At 46.4% G+C, this 14,599-nt stretch overlaps 1 protein-coding gene across 6 annotated transcripts in view; it reads right to left on the reverse strand.

Annotated features, from left to right (window-relative positions):
- Positions 1-5,332: 5,332 nt before the first annotated feature.
- Positions 5,333-14,599, reverse strand: part of LOC106741335 (transcription factor EC) — a 105,349-nt gene continuing 96,082 nt past the window's right edge. For all 6 annotated transcript variants that reach the window (XM_014613192.1, XM_014613191.1, XM_014613190.1 and 3 more), the window contains one exon: positions 5,333-14,422. In XM_014613192.1, coding sequence (XP_014468678.1) covers positions 14,183-14,422 — 240 coding nt within the window. In that variant the 3' untranslated portion in view covers positions 5,333-14,182. The remainder of the gene's footprint in view (positions 14,423-14,599) is intronic.

Below are 14,599 nucleotides of genomic sequence, written 5' to 3' on the forward strand. Positions count from 1 at the left end.
GCGCAATGGTCTAAATTAAAAGTGCAAACACACGCGAGAGATTAATCCGCAAACCTCAATTAGGAAATTAATGTATCCCCGCTGGCGTGTGTTCTCGTAAATTTTGTCGTTGAACAATCGCGCCTCGTCACCCGGTATATTCCCTGGTTTTCATTTGGCAGGGCGACGATATAATGCGCACTTGATGTAACCTTAATCCGCGAAATTTATGCCGCGGCGACTCGCAACGAATAGCCAGGTGCTCCATGGTCCGCACGTTGCCGGATGCAATTAATTAATTAATTAATTAACATTAATTAAACAAATATCCCCGACTCGATGTGTATGTTGACTCGCGCACGTAGCTTTCGTCACACCAGCGACAATCTCTCTCAAGAGGAACGTCAGCTATCTGACATTTCCACGTTGCCCTTTTTATAGTCGCGGAAAATTCTTCGCCGATCACGCACACCATTCTCTCAGTTTTGCGGAAAACAGGAATTTCCACGATACACACATCGATTCTCTTGTGACGATGGAAAATAAACGGCGACGCGGATCACGGTGTTTTAATGTCAAATTCATCTTAACAGGCATCCGCGAGAATATCGTGTTTTATCCAATGTGAGGTAGAATTCAAGCTACGCCGTTATTTCATTCCACGGAAAAATTACACGAGACTCTGTATGTGTGTATGTGTATGTGTGTGTGTGTACACGCACAGAGTTAATCGCGGCTCGCGTTCCGCCTGAATTCTTTGTTTCGCGCTCGGGAAGTCGCAACGTGCTTTCAGTGTATCCTCGGACTGTTAAGAAAATGATGGCTCGCTGTGTGCCAGCCGGACTCGCGTGGCTTAATTGTTCTTCGTATTAAATTTAAGAGTAGCATCATCATATACGACGGTCAAACACGAGTGGCCGCCTTCATTACCCGCAGCCGCGGGACGAATGAGTCGCAAAAAATATCGCGCACGTTGCGCGGAAGAATGCACGTTACCTGAAACGCCGGCGGCATATAGAAAACAAAAAAAGGTACACGTTGCTCTTAATTGCTGTCCCTTCAGTTTAATTAATACGCCGCGATAATACGCAAGGTTTATTTCCAAATTTCCTCCTCCCCGCAGCGCACGTTTCTCTCCTCTTGTTGTATTTGTCTTTTTCGACGATATTAACCGCGCGTCGTCCGGTTTAGGACTCGCTACTTATTCACCTTCCCGATTTACCCTTCCCACCGTATTATAAATGTATGACAAAAGTTAACGGCAAAAGAGAGAAGAGGGAGAGTGAAGAATGCACGGCGCGTGCGCCACGCGGCAGTGCGTAAACTCCGGAGTGCAGAGATTTATTTTCCGATGCCCGTAAAAATGCAAAGTGCACGTACAACGCGGACGCAGCGCGCTCTTGATGGCGATGAATCTCACCTAGCGATAACTTTTCGCAGTAAAGAGTTAAGTTGCGTGCGAAATATTTACCTTCGCTGGAGAAGGAAGGAAAATGGAACGGGACGTAGGAAAGAGAGAGAGAGAGAGAGGAAGGGGAACGAATCGCGTAAAAAGGAAATATCGCCGAGTGTGGAAATCCATGTGTGGTAATTGTGAGTTATCACCACCACCGACAATAACCGCTATATTCACTGCATCATCGCCGCCGTGCGCGGACAAGAGCTTACGCGAAATGCCGTTTTGCAATGTTGAATTTACGATCGATGCCGCTCCGCAAAACATTCCCACGTTTTATCCGCGTCTATTTCTGCTCTCTCTCTCTCTCTCTCTCTCTCTCTCTCTTGCAACTATTAATAAAGCACGTGTCCTCTATTTGCGATTTTTGCAGGCACGAGTGTAAAATGCGCGTTAATTAGCGGATATTCGTACTGCATGGCATAATTAAGAGCAGTGTATCGAATTCTGTTCCTTTGTATATGCGATACCTTCAATCCCGCGGGACTCTCTCCTGCGTGCGACTTCACGAAGTGTTATTTCGCGAATACGCTTCCGGGTAAGATCCTTAGCCGTTTGATTCCACGAGTGACTGCCACGGCAAATTCGTATGAGTATACCGGATAAATAATTCAAAGTCAAACAGCGGGAGTTTCTCGTATCGTGCACGAGAAGCACTGACAGAAATTCATATGAGGAGTTTGCAAGAGTGCTCGTCGGATATTGAATGATTATACTGAGCTAAAAATGAGTTATCTTTACAAAAGCGAAATCAGACAATTACCTGAAGAGTAACAGAAAATTATAGTTAACAACGATAGATACTTCGATTTGCAACAAAGAGATGTTGTATATAATAACATCGAGAAATAATATATACAATCTGTATATACTGCTTCGTTATTATTGAGAAAAAGAAATATACTGGATGAAAACCCAACACAAAATTTTGTCCTAACAATAAAAAGTGTTCGATAAAAGAGCGCAAGAGTTGCGACGCGAGGATAAGAGAACGGTATTATTACGAAGACAAAATTTACTTCGGCCGATTTAACTCGGCGACACGGTGATTTTATTCTCGTGTTTACAATTCCCCTCGGCACGCGTCGGTGAGAACCAACCTCGCGGCTGCGTAATTCAACGGCCTCTCGACTTTTTCTATTCTCTTTCTCTCTTTTTCGTCGTAGACACTTTCCCACATAATTCCCGCCAATTCCTTTCGTTCCCGGAGGATAGACCCGCCGCGGGACTTCGCACTTCGCCGGAAGATTCTCCTCCATTATAATGAAATCTCGTCGTTTTCCCGGCAGTCGCGTACAACACACCTCCTCGACGTCCTCTGTGAGCAAACAGCCCCCGCGGCTCGACGTCGCGCACCCCCCGGAATTTTTCGATTTTCCACGGCGTACAGAGGACGGCGGCGCCAGCGGGGAGGCCGTCGAGTAAATTGAAGCGATCCATTATACCGCCGGAAGAGGGGAAGGAGGATCGCCCGGTACAGGTTCGGCGATGTCGACAGTGAAGCCAGGTGCCGTAAAAAAGTCGCACGTAATTATCGGATCTGTAAAACGACCTCATTACTCGACTTGCCGATGATTACCTGTCGATTAGAATGTCCGAATTATTCTCCATCCCTCCTTTCTTTCTTCTCGCGAAATTTCAATGTCGTTCTCATGTCTAATTTCACACGCTCTTTGTGCCGATGTCATGTGATGTGACTAAAAGTCAGAAAAATTCTTCATGTCCCTCTCTCGCGATGTTTCGAAATGCATGTTTGAAGAAAGCAAACGTGTTTCGAGAATTTCGCGGGAACGATCCCTTCGATTACCCCGGTGAAACTTCATCGCGCCAATTATTATTATATGTGCGCGCATTAGGTTATTATAATTATGCTAATTGACTCACAACGGGAGGCAAAACGCATTTCGTTCCATAATGCGACTTTGTCTATAATGCAACTTCCACGTCAGACGGTATACTCCTTACCATCTCGCAAATTGTCGTAAGTGCCGGCTTCGCTTCCGCAGAAACGCGCACTTCGGATCGATGACTCGCTCGCGTGAATTATTAACCGTAGCGCTCGGCGACACACCGGGATATCTTGTGCATCAGCGTTGGTAATCCAGCATTAAAATTGCAGAGAGTCATAAGACACGCGCGAAAGAGTGCCATTAAACTTGCAGGGAATTTCGTGCCGAACTAATTATCCCAATTCGTACGACCTCCCATTGAGCTCTCGTCGCGACGCCAAAATCGCATTAAAGATCCCACGACGTGACGCGCGCGTGTGTCGTTGGATCTGATTAAATCCTCGGTGAGACGGGATTCAACCTTGCCGTCTCGAAAAGATTTTAGACGTCTGCATCTGGCGAATGCAACACCTCGCGCGGAGAGAATTTCGATAGAAATGTGAAATATTAATAAAATAACAGAAACAAACCATAAGCGAGATTGACGTCGCGCGAGTCATCCGAGACGCGATTTTGATTCTACAGTAATTTTCTAGATATTTTCGAACTTGATGGATCTATAGAGAATCTATATCACGAGTCAAATACATTAATTCTGCAAATAAGATAATCAAAATGGATGAAAAAGAAGGAGTGAGGCGAAAGATAGCAGATATGCGTATAAACATGAAGAACAATTTAAATTGAATAAATTTGCATTCAGCGCAAAACAAGGCTACGCAGACGTAAAAAAAGAGATATCGCATCTTGCGCACAATTTTTTACGCAAACGTATTATTTCAACAAGAACCGTAAATAACGCGGCTGTATTTTACCCGCAAAGTTTTCCGCGAAAGCAAGGAAGTTCAGGACGAATTCGTCCGCGATCCATAAAGTAAAAAACGCTTCTTATTCGCAGGGAGGAAAGAACGCCGACGACTCATTGAGGAATACACAGGTCTCATACTTTTTGTATGACATCGCAATTCGGAAGACTGATAGGGCATTATTTCCTTTCTAGCCCGGAGCCACTCGATTAGCCGGTATAGGTGAACCTGTATCAGCCTTGACCTCCTCGCCCTTTGGACCAACCTGGACCGACGCCGAAACCACTCGAGAAGCCCATTTCCGTCCGTCGTCACGGCAAATTGCATTTCCTCCTCGTGATCGCTCGTTACCGCTGAAAGAAGGGATTATGGCGGGTGGAAAGGGATAAAGCTGCGGGCTGTCGAAGAGAGAGATAGAGAGATGAGAGGAGGTGGGGAAGGAGGAGACAGCTCGTTGCGCTTCATTTTTGTCTTCTCAGCTCCTTACCATTTTTCTAATTCTCACCTTCCTTCTTCGTTGCTTCGCCTCGCCGGGAAGTCTCTCGCCTTTGAAACGAAAGGGTTCCGGCTCGCGATTAACTCCTCCTGGACGTTGAATTTTACATCACCGCTAAGCGTGCGCACTTTTCTTCATCACCGGCGGGTTATTAACCCGCCACGTTGCAGATAAGCCGCGTAAAAAATTGGAGGGAAGAAAATTTGGAGCGAACGTAAATTATTCGCCTCGACGATGCGATAACGAAGTTGATTAAATGTTTAAGGCCTCGCGGAGTGCTGAAGTTTCGCTTTCAAGATTCCGTATTAATTTTGCAATAGTTCTGCGGCTGACCTGATTACATCACCCTACTCGAGTTTACATCTAAAAACGAAAAGAAAAATAAGATGAAAAGTCGTTCCAGAACATTTACCACAGACACGTTGATACAAACAAGTCGATAATAACCGTGCGTCTACAATTATCAGTTTAAACGGTCAATTCTTTTCTGTCATTCCAACGACATATGTATCGATAAAACATCTGATATTGCGGCATTTAATGCGATCGGTTCAACGCGGGCTTCGATGACGCGTGAAAGGAGGCAGCGGTAAGGAAGCAGGAAAGAAAGCGTCTCCGCGATAGTGGGAATAAAGAAAGTCCACGATTCGGTAATGTCATCCTTTATCTTCGATTTGTCAGGCACTGTGTTACGTCCGCTGTCCGACGCGAATTGCAATCGCAATATCGGCACAACGGGTACGAGTGAAACATATGCATAACGTAACGTAATTCATCGATGGCTTCGCCATCGCGACGTAACGTAGCGCCGAACGCAACGCAATTTCGACTCGCCTGGTTCGTCATCGCGCATTTAACGATCGCAATTATACGGTCGCAATTGTGCGCCCTAATAATCGCACAATAGTAACTGATAACAATGAATAGTCATCGGGTGTCGCGCGACGGAACATCGCCGACGACGACGTCGATGCAACAATGACGGATGATAATAAAATATCTCGTCTCAACGGTAACATTAACGACGCAACAATAATAACGATAATCTTCATTATTACTATTATTATCCATCTAATTAACATTATTCACCGCCACTTTCCTCTCTCTCTCTCTCTCTCTCTCGCATTGTCAACAATTAAACTATGAAAAGTGGTAACACCGTTTTCTCCCTCCTCTCCTTCGCGGTTTTCCTGCTTGTGTGCGCGCTGTCTATATTTTCTATACGTATGTACATTTGCCATGAAACCGCAAATGGCTATCGGATCAAGATCTTAAACGCGGGGATCGGCGAAGTCTGGCAATGTCGCGCTCTCGCCGCCGTAAAATACTTCCGAAAATATATTCCTCGCACGCTCCTTGCGACCTACGTATTGTACTTATTCGCTTACATCTATCGGGTATATATCACACGTTATCATAGGGCTGTGAAAAGTCTCTCTTTTCGACGCGTCCAAGTTATCTCTCGCTGCCTGACGCTCACGCTCGGCGGAAAACGTCTTTCCGCATTCCGGGAGTATTGACTTACGCGTCCGTTTCGGGATACGCTCTCGCTGCGAGGGCTCGACGTCTGCAAGAGATTTATCTGTGCTTGCAAAGCGTGCGCAATTTCGCATCGAGGAGGCTGCGTCCGCGGAGAAAATTCGATGGCGGAGATACGCCGTGCGATCTCGATAGTTTCGACGATATATCCGTTACTGAATACGGCAAACAGCAGATTCGAGAATCGATCGGCCGCGATGGTTTGCATCGTGACTCGAAAATTCGCGTGAGCAAAGAAATATTACTTATAAAGTATCTCAATTATTTGAATTAATCGATAGCTTGACAAATATGTTTAGTGTATTGCTTTGAATTTATGGACGCCGATCTACGCTTTTCGCGAGAGAGCGTTTACTCATCAAGGGCGTGTTGTCCACGTCTTCAGCGGTGAAAGGATTAACACACGAAATTTTCCTAGTTCTAAGCCTTAAACTCTACGATCATCACTTCGGCACGAAATTTGTATGAGATGTGACTTTATAAATTGCATACGCCAATGCGCGGTTTTGTGCCGGCGATGAGACACGTAGTGGGCGGCATTTGAATTCGCTGTTCGCGTGACACGCTTATGGCACCGTTAACCATCGACCGTCAGCGAGCGGCGTGCTCGAACGACAAACGTGCGTGGCCGGGGAAAAGCCGGCGGAACCGTCTTATATCGGGATACGTACGCGTGTTAAAACGCGACACGCGCAGCTCATTGCTGAGCGCGTGCTCGTCCTCGGCCTGGTCCGCGCCGATGTTTTATTAACGAGACGGTGAAACTTACGGGGAAACCCGTTCGACCACCGAGAGCTCAACTTTTAAAAACTGGAGTACAGAGAGAAAAATGGAACGAGTATGAACGAAAGCGGGAAGCAAACCGACGAATTAACGGAAGTATCGATTACGATAACAGTATTTCAGTTTGTTTTTTTTTTTCAGTAGAAAAATTTATGTCTCGGAGATAAATTTAAGATATGTCGAATTCAACAATCAATAGTGAATAAAAAAACAAAGATAATTTTTCTTGACTTTATGAATTTTTCGAAGAATGAGGATGCAGTAAACGAGGTGTAACCTCGTCGCGCGATTTACGATCTCACCGAAGTATGGTATTTCCCCAAGCTCGTCGGGACGCGCGTGTCGCGGATTCCTCGATCGCGAGATTTAATAGGTGTGCTTAAAAAAAAAAAGAAGGGAAGAAGAAAATAATACAACGTCGCGAGGTGTTTTAACGGCGAGAGCTCGCGTCATCTTGCGCGACCGCATATTCCGCCGCTTGCGGAATTTTCAATCTCGCTCTTCGGCACGTAACGCCGCGGCGTTGTCTCTTATTTATGGCCGACGCTCGCACCTGCTCGCACTCTCGTTTTTACTCTCGTTGTGCTGCGGCGTAACATACCCGCATGCAAACGATACCGCCGATTCGCGGACACTCGCGGCGTCAGCAACAGCGGACTTGCGAAAGTTCGATCGTCTCGTTCGACGGATCGCGTTTGAGAGATTGGGTCGTCGAATGGACGAAAGGAAAGATTGCAAAATTGTATATGGATGCAATGTCGCGATATTTTAATATTTTTAGTTAAATTAACATTCCCAACAGCAAAATGATTTCTTAACAAAATAATATACTGAAAGAAAATCAAGAATATTTCCCGTATGCGTAAAAAATATGCATAAAAAATATCTTGTAGCTAATAAAATATATACGAGAAAATTTAAATGGTTACGCTCGGAAATGAAAAGAAATTTAATTTCGAACGGTTGAAATAAAATAATTGAAGTAGTATTTAAATTGTCGGCACATTACGTGCCGGATATTATTTTTAATAATTAATAAAGACATACACGAAAGCATTGAAATTATGTTTGAAAATTCGAGAAACGAATTAAATTTTAAAACACCGAAATGAAAGAACCGAAACATAATTTAAATTAACGATGCATTATGCGCCGATTAATTTTCGAAATTATTCCTTTGGTGGTGACATCAATATACATTTAGGAAATATTATAAACGCGGGAGCAACGTGAATAGCTGTATTCGAGCGAATCTCCGATACGTCTTCCGCACACAACGCGCCGCTGCACATTGGCGTGAAATTTCGTTCCGATAGAAATTAGTTTCGTTCTGGGTTTAAAGGTAGGCAGGAGCGCTCTCTAAATGGCGTTCCCGCGAGGCATGACCTATTTCGAGGCTCGCCGGCAAACCAGTTATGCCTGCTAATCATTATTGCATACTTAACTTTCGTTGTGCATTTACGATGGCAATAGCCTTTGGCGCTGTACGGAATGAAAAAATCTTGTAACTTTCGACGGTATATCGCGCCGATGGGGAAATAATGTCAACGTTAACTCCTTTACGCGCGCAGTCGCGACGAGATTACTTGCCACCGCACGAGTTATTCCACGCGCGCCGACGCTCGATCAAAGCCAGGGTCAATTGTGCAATTCCTGATTTTCCAACCTCCCCGTCGCAGTAAATTACCAATCGATCGGCTCGAAAAGACTTGCGAATTTATGTTGCACGATATATGTAATGTAACGAAATATACAGGAAACAAAATTGTAATATAACCGAGCAAGAGGTGATCCCTTGTCTAAAATTAACGTTCGTAATAAGAAATTTTTCAACTAGTAAAATAAATTAACTTTAACTGTTTATCATATTTTTCTCTTTAATCGTCCTTCACGTGAAATCTAAATTTCACGCAAGCCTAATAACATGTACGCTGTTCCGAAAAAGGTCAATTGCATACGCACTTGCGCACTCACGAATAACAGAACACCGAAAGTCGCAAAATTGTACGAGTTTAGACCAACTATGTTGAATTTTCGCAAAAAAATTGTTTAACGATTATCGCAAATTTCTGAATTGAATGGATGAGAATCTTTGAAATCGCGTAAGTTATACTTAAGAAGGTTACGTTTAGGGTTTGGAGCAGAAATTTGAGTGTTTCGCTCCACTGTGTGTCGCGTTTTGCACGTGTGAAATCTCGCGCGAGTCTCTCGGACCGGGGCAATCGCGCCGTCGCCAAAAGTCCTAACAAGCCCCCTTTACGGCAACGTCCCCGATAAGAAAGTTTTTCGTGAGCCACCGGAATCTGTATTTACCTTCGGCGCGCGTCGTGTATCCGGATTATTTATTTTTCCCCGGTGGTTACACAGCGCCGATGGGGGTCGACGCGAATGCACCGTCGAAATCGTTACGTATTCCGCGTCGCGCGGCTCGTGCCCGGAATTGCGAGTTGGCCCGGTTTCGCGAAAGAACGTTCGGCGAACTTTGATAATCACTCGAAATTCCCGCCGTCTTCCGCCGAGACCTTCGTTCAATTTTGAGGATTAAGTATAAGGTGACCCGGATCCCGCGCGTTTACGGATTCCCCGACGGACACGGACTTCCTCACTTTTCCGTCCGACGACAGGGGAAACGTCGCGACGGTTTTACTTCTCATTTATAAATGATGGAAAACGAAGAGAGCTCCTCGTAGGAATAGAATTTCGAGAACGTCGATAAACTCCGAAACCTTATTCTCCGCGCGATTTTAAGTGCACTTCGCCTCAACGGGAATTTCGTAACGTTGAATACTTGAAAGGATGTAAAAATAAAGGAAAACGTTAAAAAAAAAAAAGAAAAGAAGAAAGAGGGACATTGAAAACGCTCGATGGAATTTTCGGTGCGGCAACATCGAAGGTGTCGAAAAATTCACGGATGACAAAAGAGGGAGCTCAGAATGTCTGAGGCACTCTGTGTAATTCCCGAGCTAACCTTTCCGAGCTCTCCAGGTCGCGCGCGAGAGAGTTCAGAGGGCCATTAAATTTATTCCTTACAAAACCCCTTCCCCTCGCTCCCTTCATCCGCCGCGCACCTTTGACGCTCGTCGACGGCTTTCTCGTACCGACCGTCAATTAATCAACGTGAGCGCGCGCGCGTTACAGCGCTGACAATGATAATATAAAATTATTCGTCTCGGCCGTGCGTGGGCGCGAGCGAGCGATAAATTCATATACCGCAAACGGAATGATTTGTTAATGGACGTATCAGCCCCGGGACACTGCAGTCTCCGCGACAACTGCAGTTGCCGCGACGTTTTGCTCGTTTGTTTAGTCACGCTTGCAAGCAGAAACGGATACCGGTTTCCGACGTGGAGCGCTTCCGACGTGCTCTGACATTAGTTACGCAGATTTTGCGCCACGGAGAGGAGCCGCGTGCATTATGCCGACGCGATCGACGAAGAAGCATCCTCGGCATGATTTACGGATCGTACGCTAAAAACCTGTGCGAGTGCGAATTCTCGTCTGTTCCATTGATGGGCTGTCGATGTATTCTAAATGTCATTTATACGCGTATCAAAGGATCGACCTGTGTGAACTAACGTGGCGAAATCTAGGGAGGACGATTACATGGTCGCGATGTTGCATAATCGATCGCTACAGTAAAAAGATCTTCTATCAAGCGAGGAGTGTCGCACTGAATTAACTCGAATCCGCGTGAGACGCCGCATTTCCTTCGTCAAAAACTTGCGAACGCACCATTAACGGTGTTTCCGTGGTCTTCTGCAAACTACCGCGGGAAATGAATCTTCATTTTCTTGTTGCAAGAGATAAGATCTTTCCGTTGATAGAGAATCAATGACATGATAGGAACACACTTGAGGGCAGTGTGCCGGTCGCCTGTACGCCGACACGTCTAGAACGCACGTCGAGAATGTCTAAGCTATCACCTGTCGCGCAATTCGCACTAGACGAAGCGGAAAAATAGGTTACGAACAAAATATGCGTTAGCGGCATATTGTGCGGATAAATATAAAATATTCGGCCAACGTCTACGTTATATTAGAACAATATACGTCGCAATCAAAATATGTAATCCATGTATCCATTCAAACAGTTTGCGCTAATGAAACGAGCGTTCATAAATATTGAGAACATAAACAGTAAATTTGTGAAAAGCATTTTCTCTCTTTCTACTTGATTTCTTTAAGTAACCATTGCTCACCTGTTATTAATCGCAATTCCGCCGCTTGAGTAAGTAAAGTGATAGTTTAGATATTCTACGTGTAAATTATCGTTGTTTTCTCGATGTTGCTCGATGTCTTCCACCAATCGATCATTCTAATAGAAAGTACGATCGCTCGTGAAAAAATTGCAACAACGAATCTCCGTTCCCCTAGAGTCGCGAGAGAATATTTATCAATCGAACCTCACACGTCATATTCCACAAATTATTATTTTTATTATCTCGATGCGCAAAATGAAATTTTACTTAATTTCAGACAATTCAACACGAAAATACAAGTGATTCACGAAAAATTCTCGATTTTGTTTCATCGTGAGAGTAATGTAAATTACCATTCTCGTGAAAAATCTATTAAAACATTCCGTAAAAATCTCAATCTACCGATAAAATGTTTCACTTGAAAATATATATCCCGATTCGCAATCTATTCCTCCCGCTTTCCTGAAAAGTAGGTAATACCTTAATTGATGCCCTTCGTACCAGCGCCGGCGATTCATCGACGTTAATCTTCGATCGAATATCATCGATCTTGGCTCGAGGCGACGTCAACGGGCAAATGTGGGTTACACTCCGCTCGGTAAACGCTCGAAGGCAAAGCGGAGAAATCAAGGCCCGTCGCACAAAAGCCGCTCGCTGCAACATGCGAGGCACGACGTGCACACCCGAGGACAATAACTATTAGCAAACTTTATAACGAACTTGGGTGTACCCGTTCATCCGCTGCTGTCGGGGGATCAGACGTGAAATCGGTGTCTCGCTCGATATCGACGTCAATATCGGCTCTTTTGTCGAACGATTAATGGCAGAGTGTGTGTGCCTTCGCGAATGCTCCGAGCGGCTTTCGCGACGATTTTGGAATAGCGCGAGGAAGCGGACTGTTTCGTCGCGAACGTGCTTGCATCCGTAATCTTCGTGGATTTCATTGCGAAACGCGATAAAGTCGATCGCGACTCAAGTAGCGGCAAGATGATGTGACTCTATGTACAGAGGAGCGGGGGCTTCTCCGTGTTCCTCCGGACTCGTAGAGGTAATCATTTTCACAGAATCTTGGAGTTTACAACGAGGAAAACTTGTAGGAACTGCTGACGTATGCTAACTTTACGTTTCACTTTTTAGGACAGGGGACGCAGTTTGTTTATAGTGATGCGTACACGCTCTAATACTGAAATCGAAGGGTATATTTCCGAAAATATATTTCTTCTCGGCTCCTTCCACGAAGGCACTCGACTCGGGGATCGATGTCAAATTGTAACTGCTACGTTTAATAAACTGAAGATTAAATCGAATCTTAAAACACTGTGCGTCGTCGACGATTCGCCCTTCCATCGTTCGTTTTCTCGCGATATTCTCGTCTTCCGCGACGCTCGCTCCCGAAATCGCGCTTTCCCGCGAACCAGAGCGACGATTAGGTTCGAAACTTCTCGCGAGTTTCACGCGAGCATCGACTCCCGTCGATTTTAACGTTTTTCATCGGAGATAGAAACTCGGGGAGAAGGTTTTTATTAAAAATATCCATCTCCCGGCTGTGTCCTCTCGGCGCGTCTCGCAGACACTCGCGACCTACGGAAACAATTTCTCAACGGGCAACCCGCTTATCGGTACGATTAAGTAATATCATCAATATGAGCTACATCGCTAGCACTTTTACAAGACATTCTCGTCAAAGATCCTTCGTCATCGTCTAAGACCGACAATGCAATGCGCGTCACTGACGGCGACGAGGATGACGGTTGCATCGTTCTCGAAGAGTAGGTAACAATTTTCACTGGCGATAAGCATCGCGAAAGTTTAAGGCTCGACTTATGCGCGATAGGAGCGCGTCCTTCGATGCACTGACACGATACAACGCACAGCAAACGTCACGCATTCCATCGATGTAAACGGCCAGCCGTTCGTAGAATCGTGACAACGAGCCCCCGGTTCCTCGTAATTGGAACGACCCTGAACTCCTCTCCTGCCGTCGCGATAACGACTTTCACCGGCACTTCGAGAGACCCCCCTCCCCAGGCCGACGAAAACGCTCGATCTCGTCATCGACCCGAGAGAGAACTCGTCCGTATCTTCAAGGACGCGAACTTGACGCGTCCTTGCCGCAGCAATTTACTTCGCGACTTTCCCGCTAATTCACCGGGTTGAAAGGGTCTCTCTCTCTCTCCCCGAGAATGCCCTTGCTGCTCGTGATTAATGAAGCGATCGAGCCTCGCTCGTTGATGTATCACGTTAGGAGATCGAGAGGAGGGACACCGCAACAATCGATAATCATTGGGAACATCTCGGATGATTACGGGGATCACCGGCGTGATGATAATCAGCCGGTATCCGTGGTCTGATGAGTATGCATTCATGGTTGAGCCGGCACTCGCGTGGGAACATTTGAACCGTGGCTTCCAGTCTTCTGGTTCGTCCTTCGATCGATCGTCCGGATCTTAATTGCTTTCCTCCGCTCCGAAGCTCGGAAGAATACAATCGCTCCCTTCGCAAGGAATCGATTGTGCCGGCACAATGGCTGTCCTCCTCATCCGCCCGGCCGATCGATATATATTCGGGACGATTCCCCTTAAACACAAACAGCAAGTAACATCCTCCAGTCCGCGTACATCCGTCTTCATTGCCGCGGCCGATCTTCCGGTGAGGTAAGATCCCGCCCGAGTCGATGACTAGTTTCAGATAAATCCGCGCGCTCGTTCCAATAAAATCCAATTGGAGCCGCGCGAATTCTCTCCCCGTGCCACGATGAAGATCTACGACGTCGCAGCGGCAGCCCGACGGCTTCCTCGGGTCGTCGCCTCGCGAGTCACATACCGCCGGTGTCCCGTTCTCACCGCGTGTACCTAAATCAATCACCCCGGTCGAGCGGCGGCGCCGACTGGAAAATCCACGAGGTCTCGGCAAAGTTTTCGCTTCGGGGGGGCTTCGATCCGCGAGGAGGAGGAGGAGGACGGTGGTTCTTCTGGGCTACGCGACGATGTCCATGTCGGACGAGGAATTCGACGTGGTCACCGCCAGGCTGCCCAAGGTGTCCTCGTCGGCTAAGCCGTGGTGACAGGCGGTCGCAGGTGGGCTCAACGGTGGCAGGTGCGGCGACGACAGCATCGGGTCGCCGCCGTGAACGGGGCCGCCGGTGTCGTCCTCCATGAGGTCCTCGAGCTGCGACATGCTCAGGCTTGTCGCCTCTTCCGTCACCAGGTCCGGCATCTACGACAGAAAAACATCCGACATTCTATGAAACGAGCCAGTGGGGCCCCGCGGATGGAATTCGACGTGGGGGAAGGAGAGGAACGGTTTCAAGGAAATTGCACGGCGAAATCTTCTTCTTGAAGGATGGTAGTCGCGCCAGTTTGATCGGCGATTGACAGTACGGATGTCGGGATA

This window comes from Dinoponera quadriceps, unplaced genomic scaffold (genome assembly GCF_001313825.1).
Source record: "Dinoponera quadriceps isolate SergipeBrazil2010 unplaced genomic scaffold, ASM131382v1 scaffold405, whole genome shotgun sequence".
In the NCBI taxonomy this organism is placed as follows: Eukaryota; Metazoa; Arthropoda; class Insecta; order Hymenoptera; family Formicidae; genus Dinoponera; species Dinoponera quadriceps.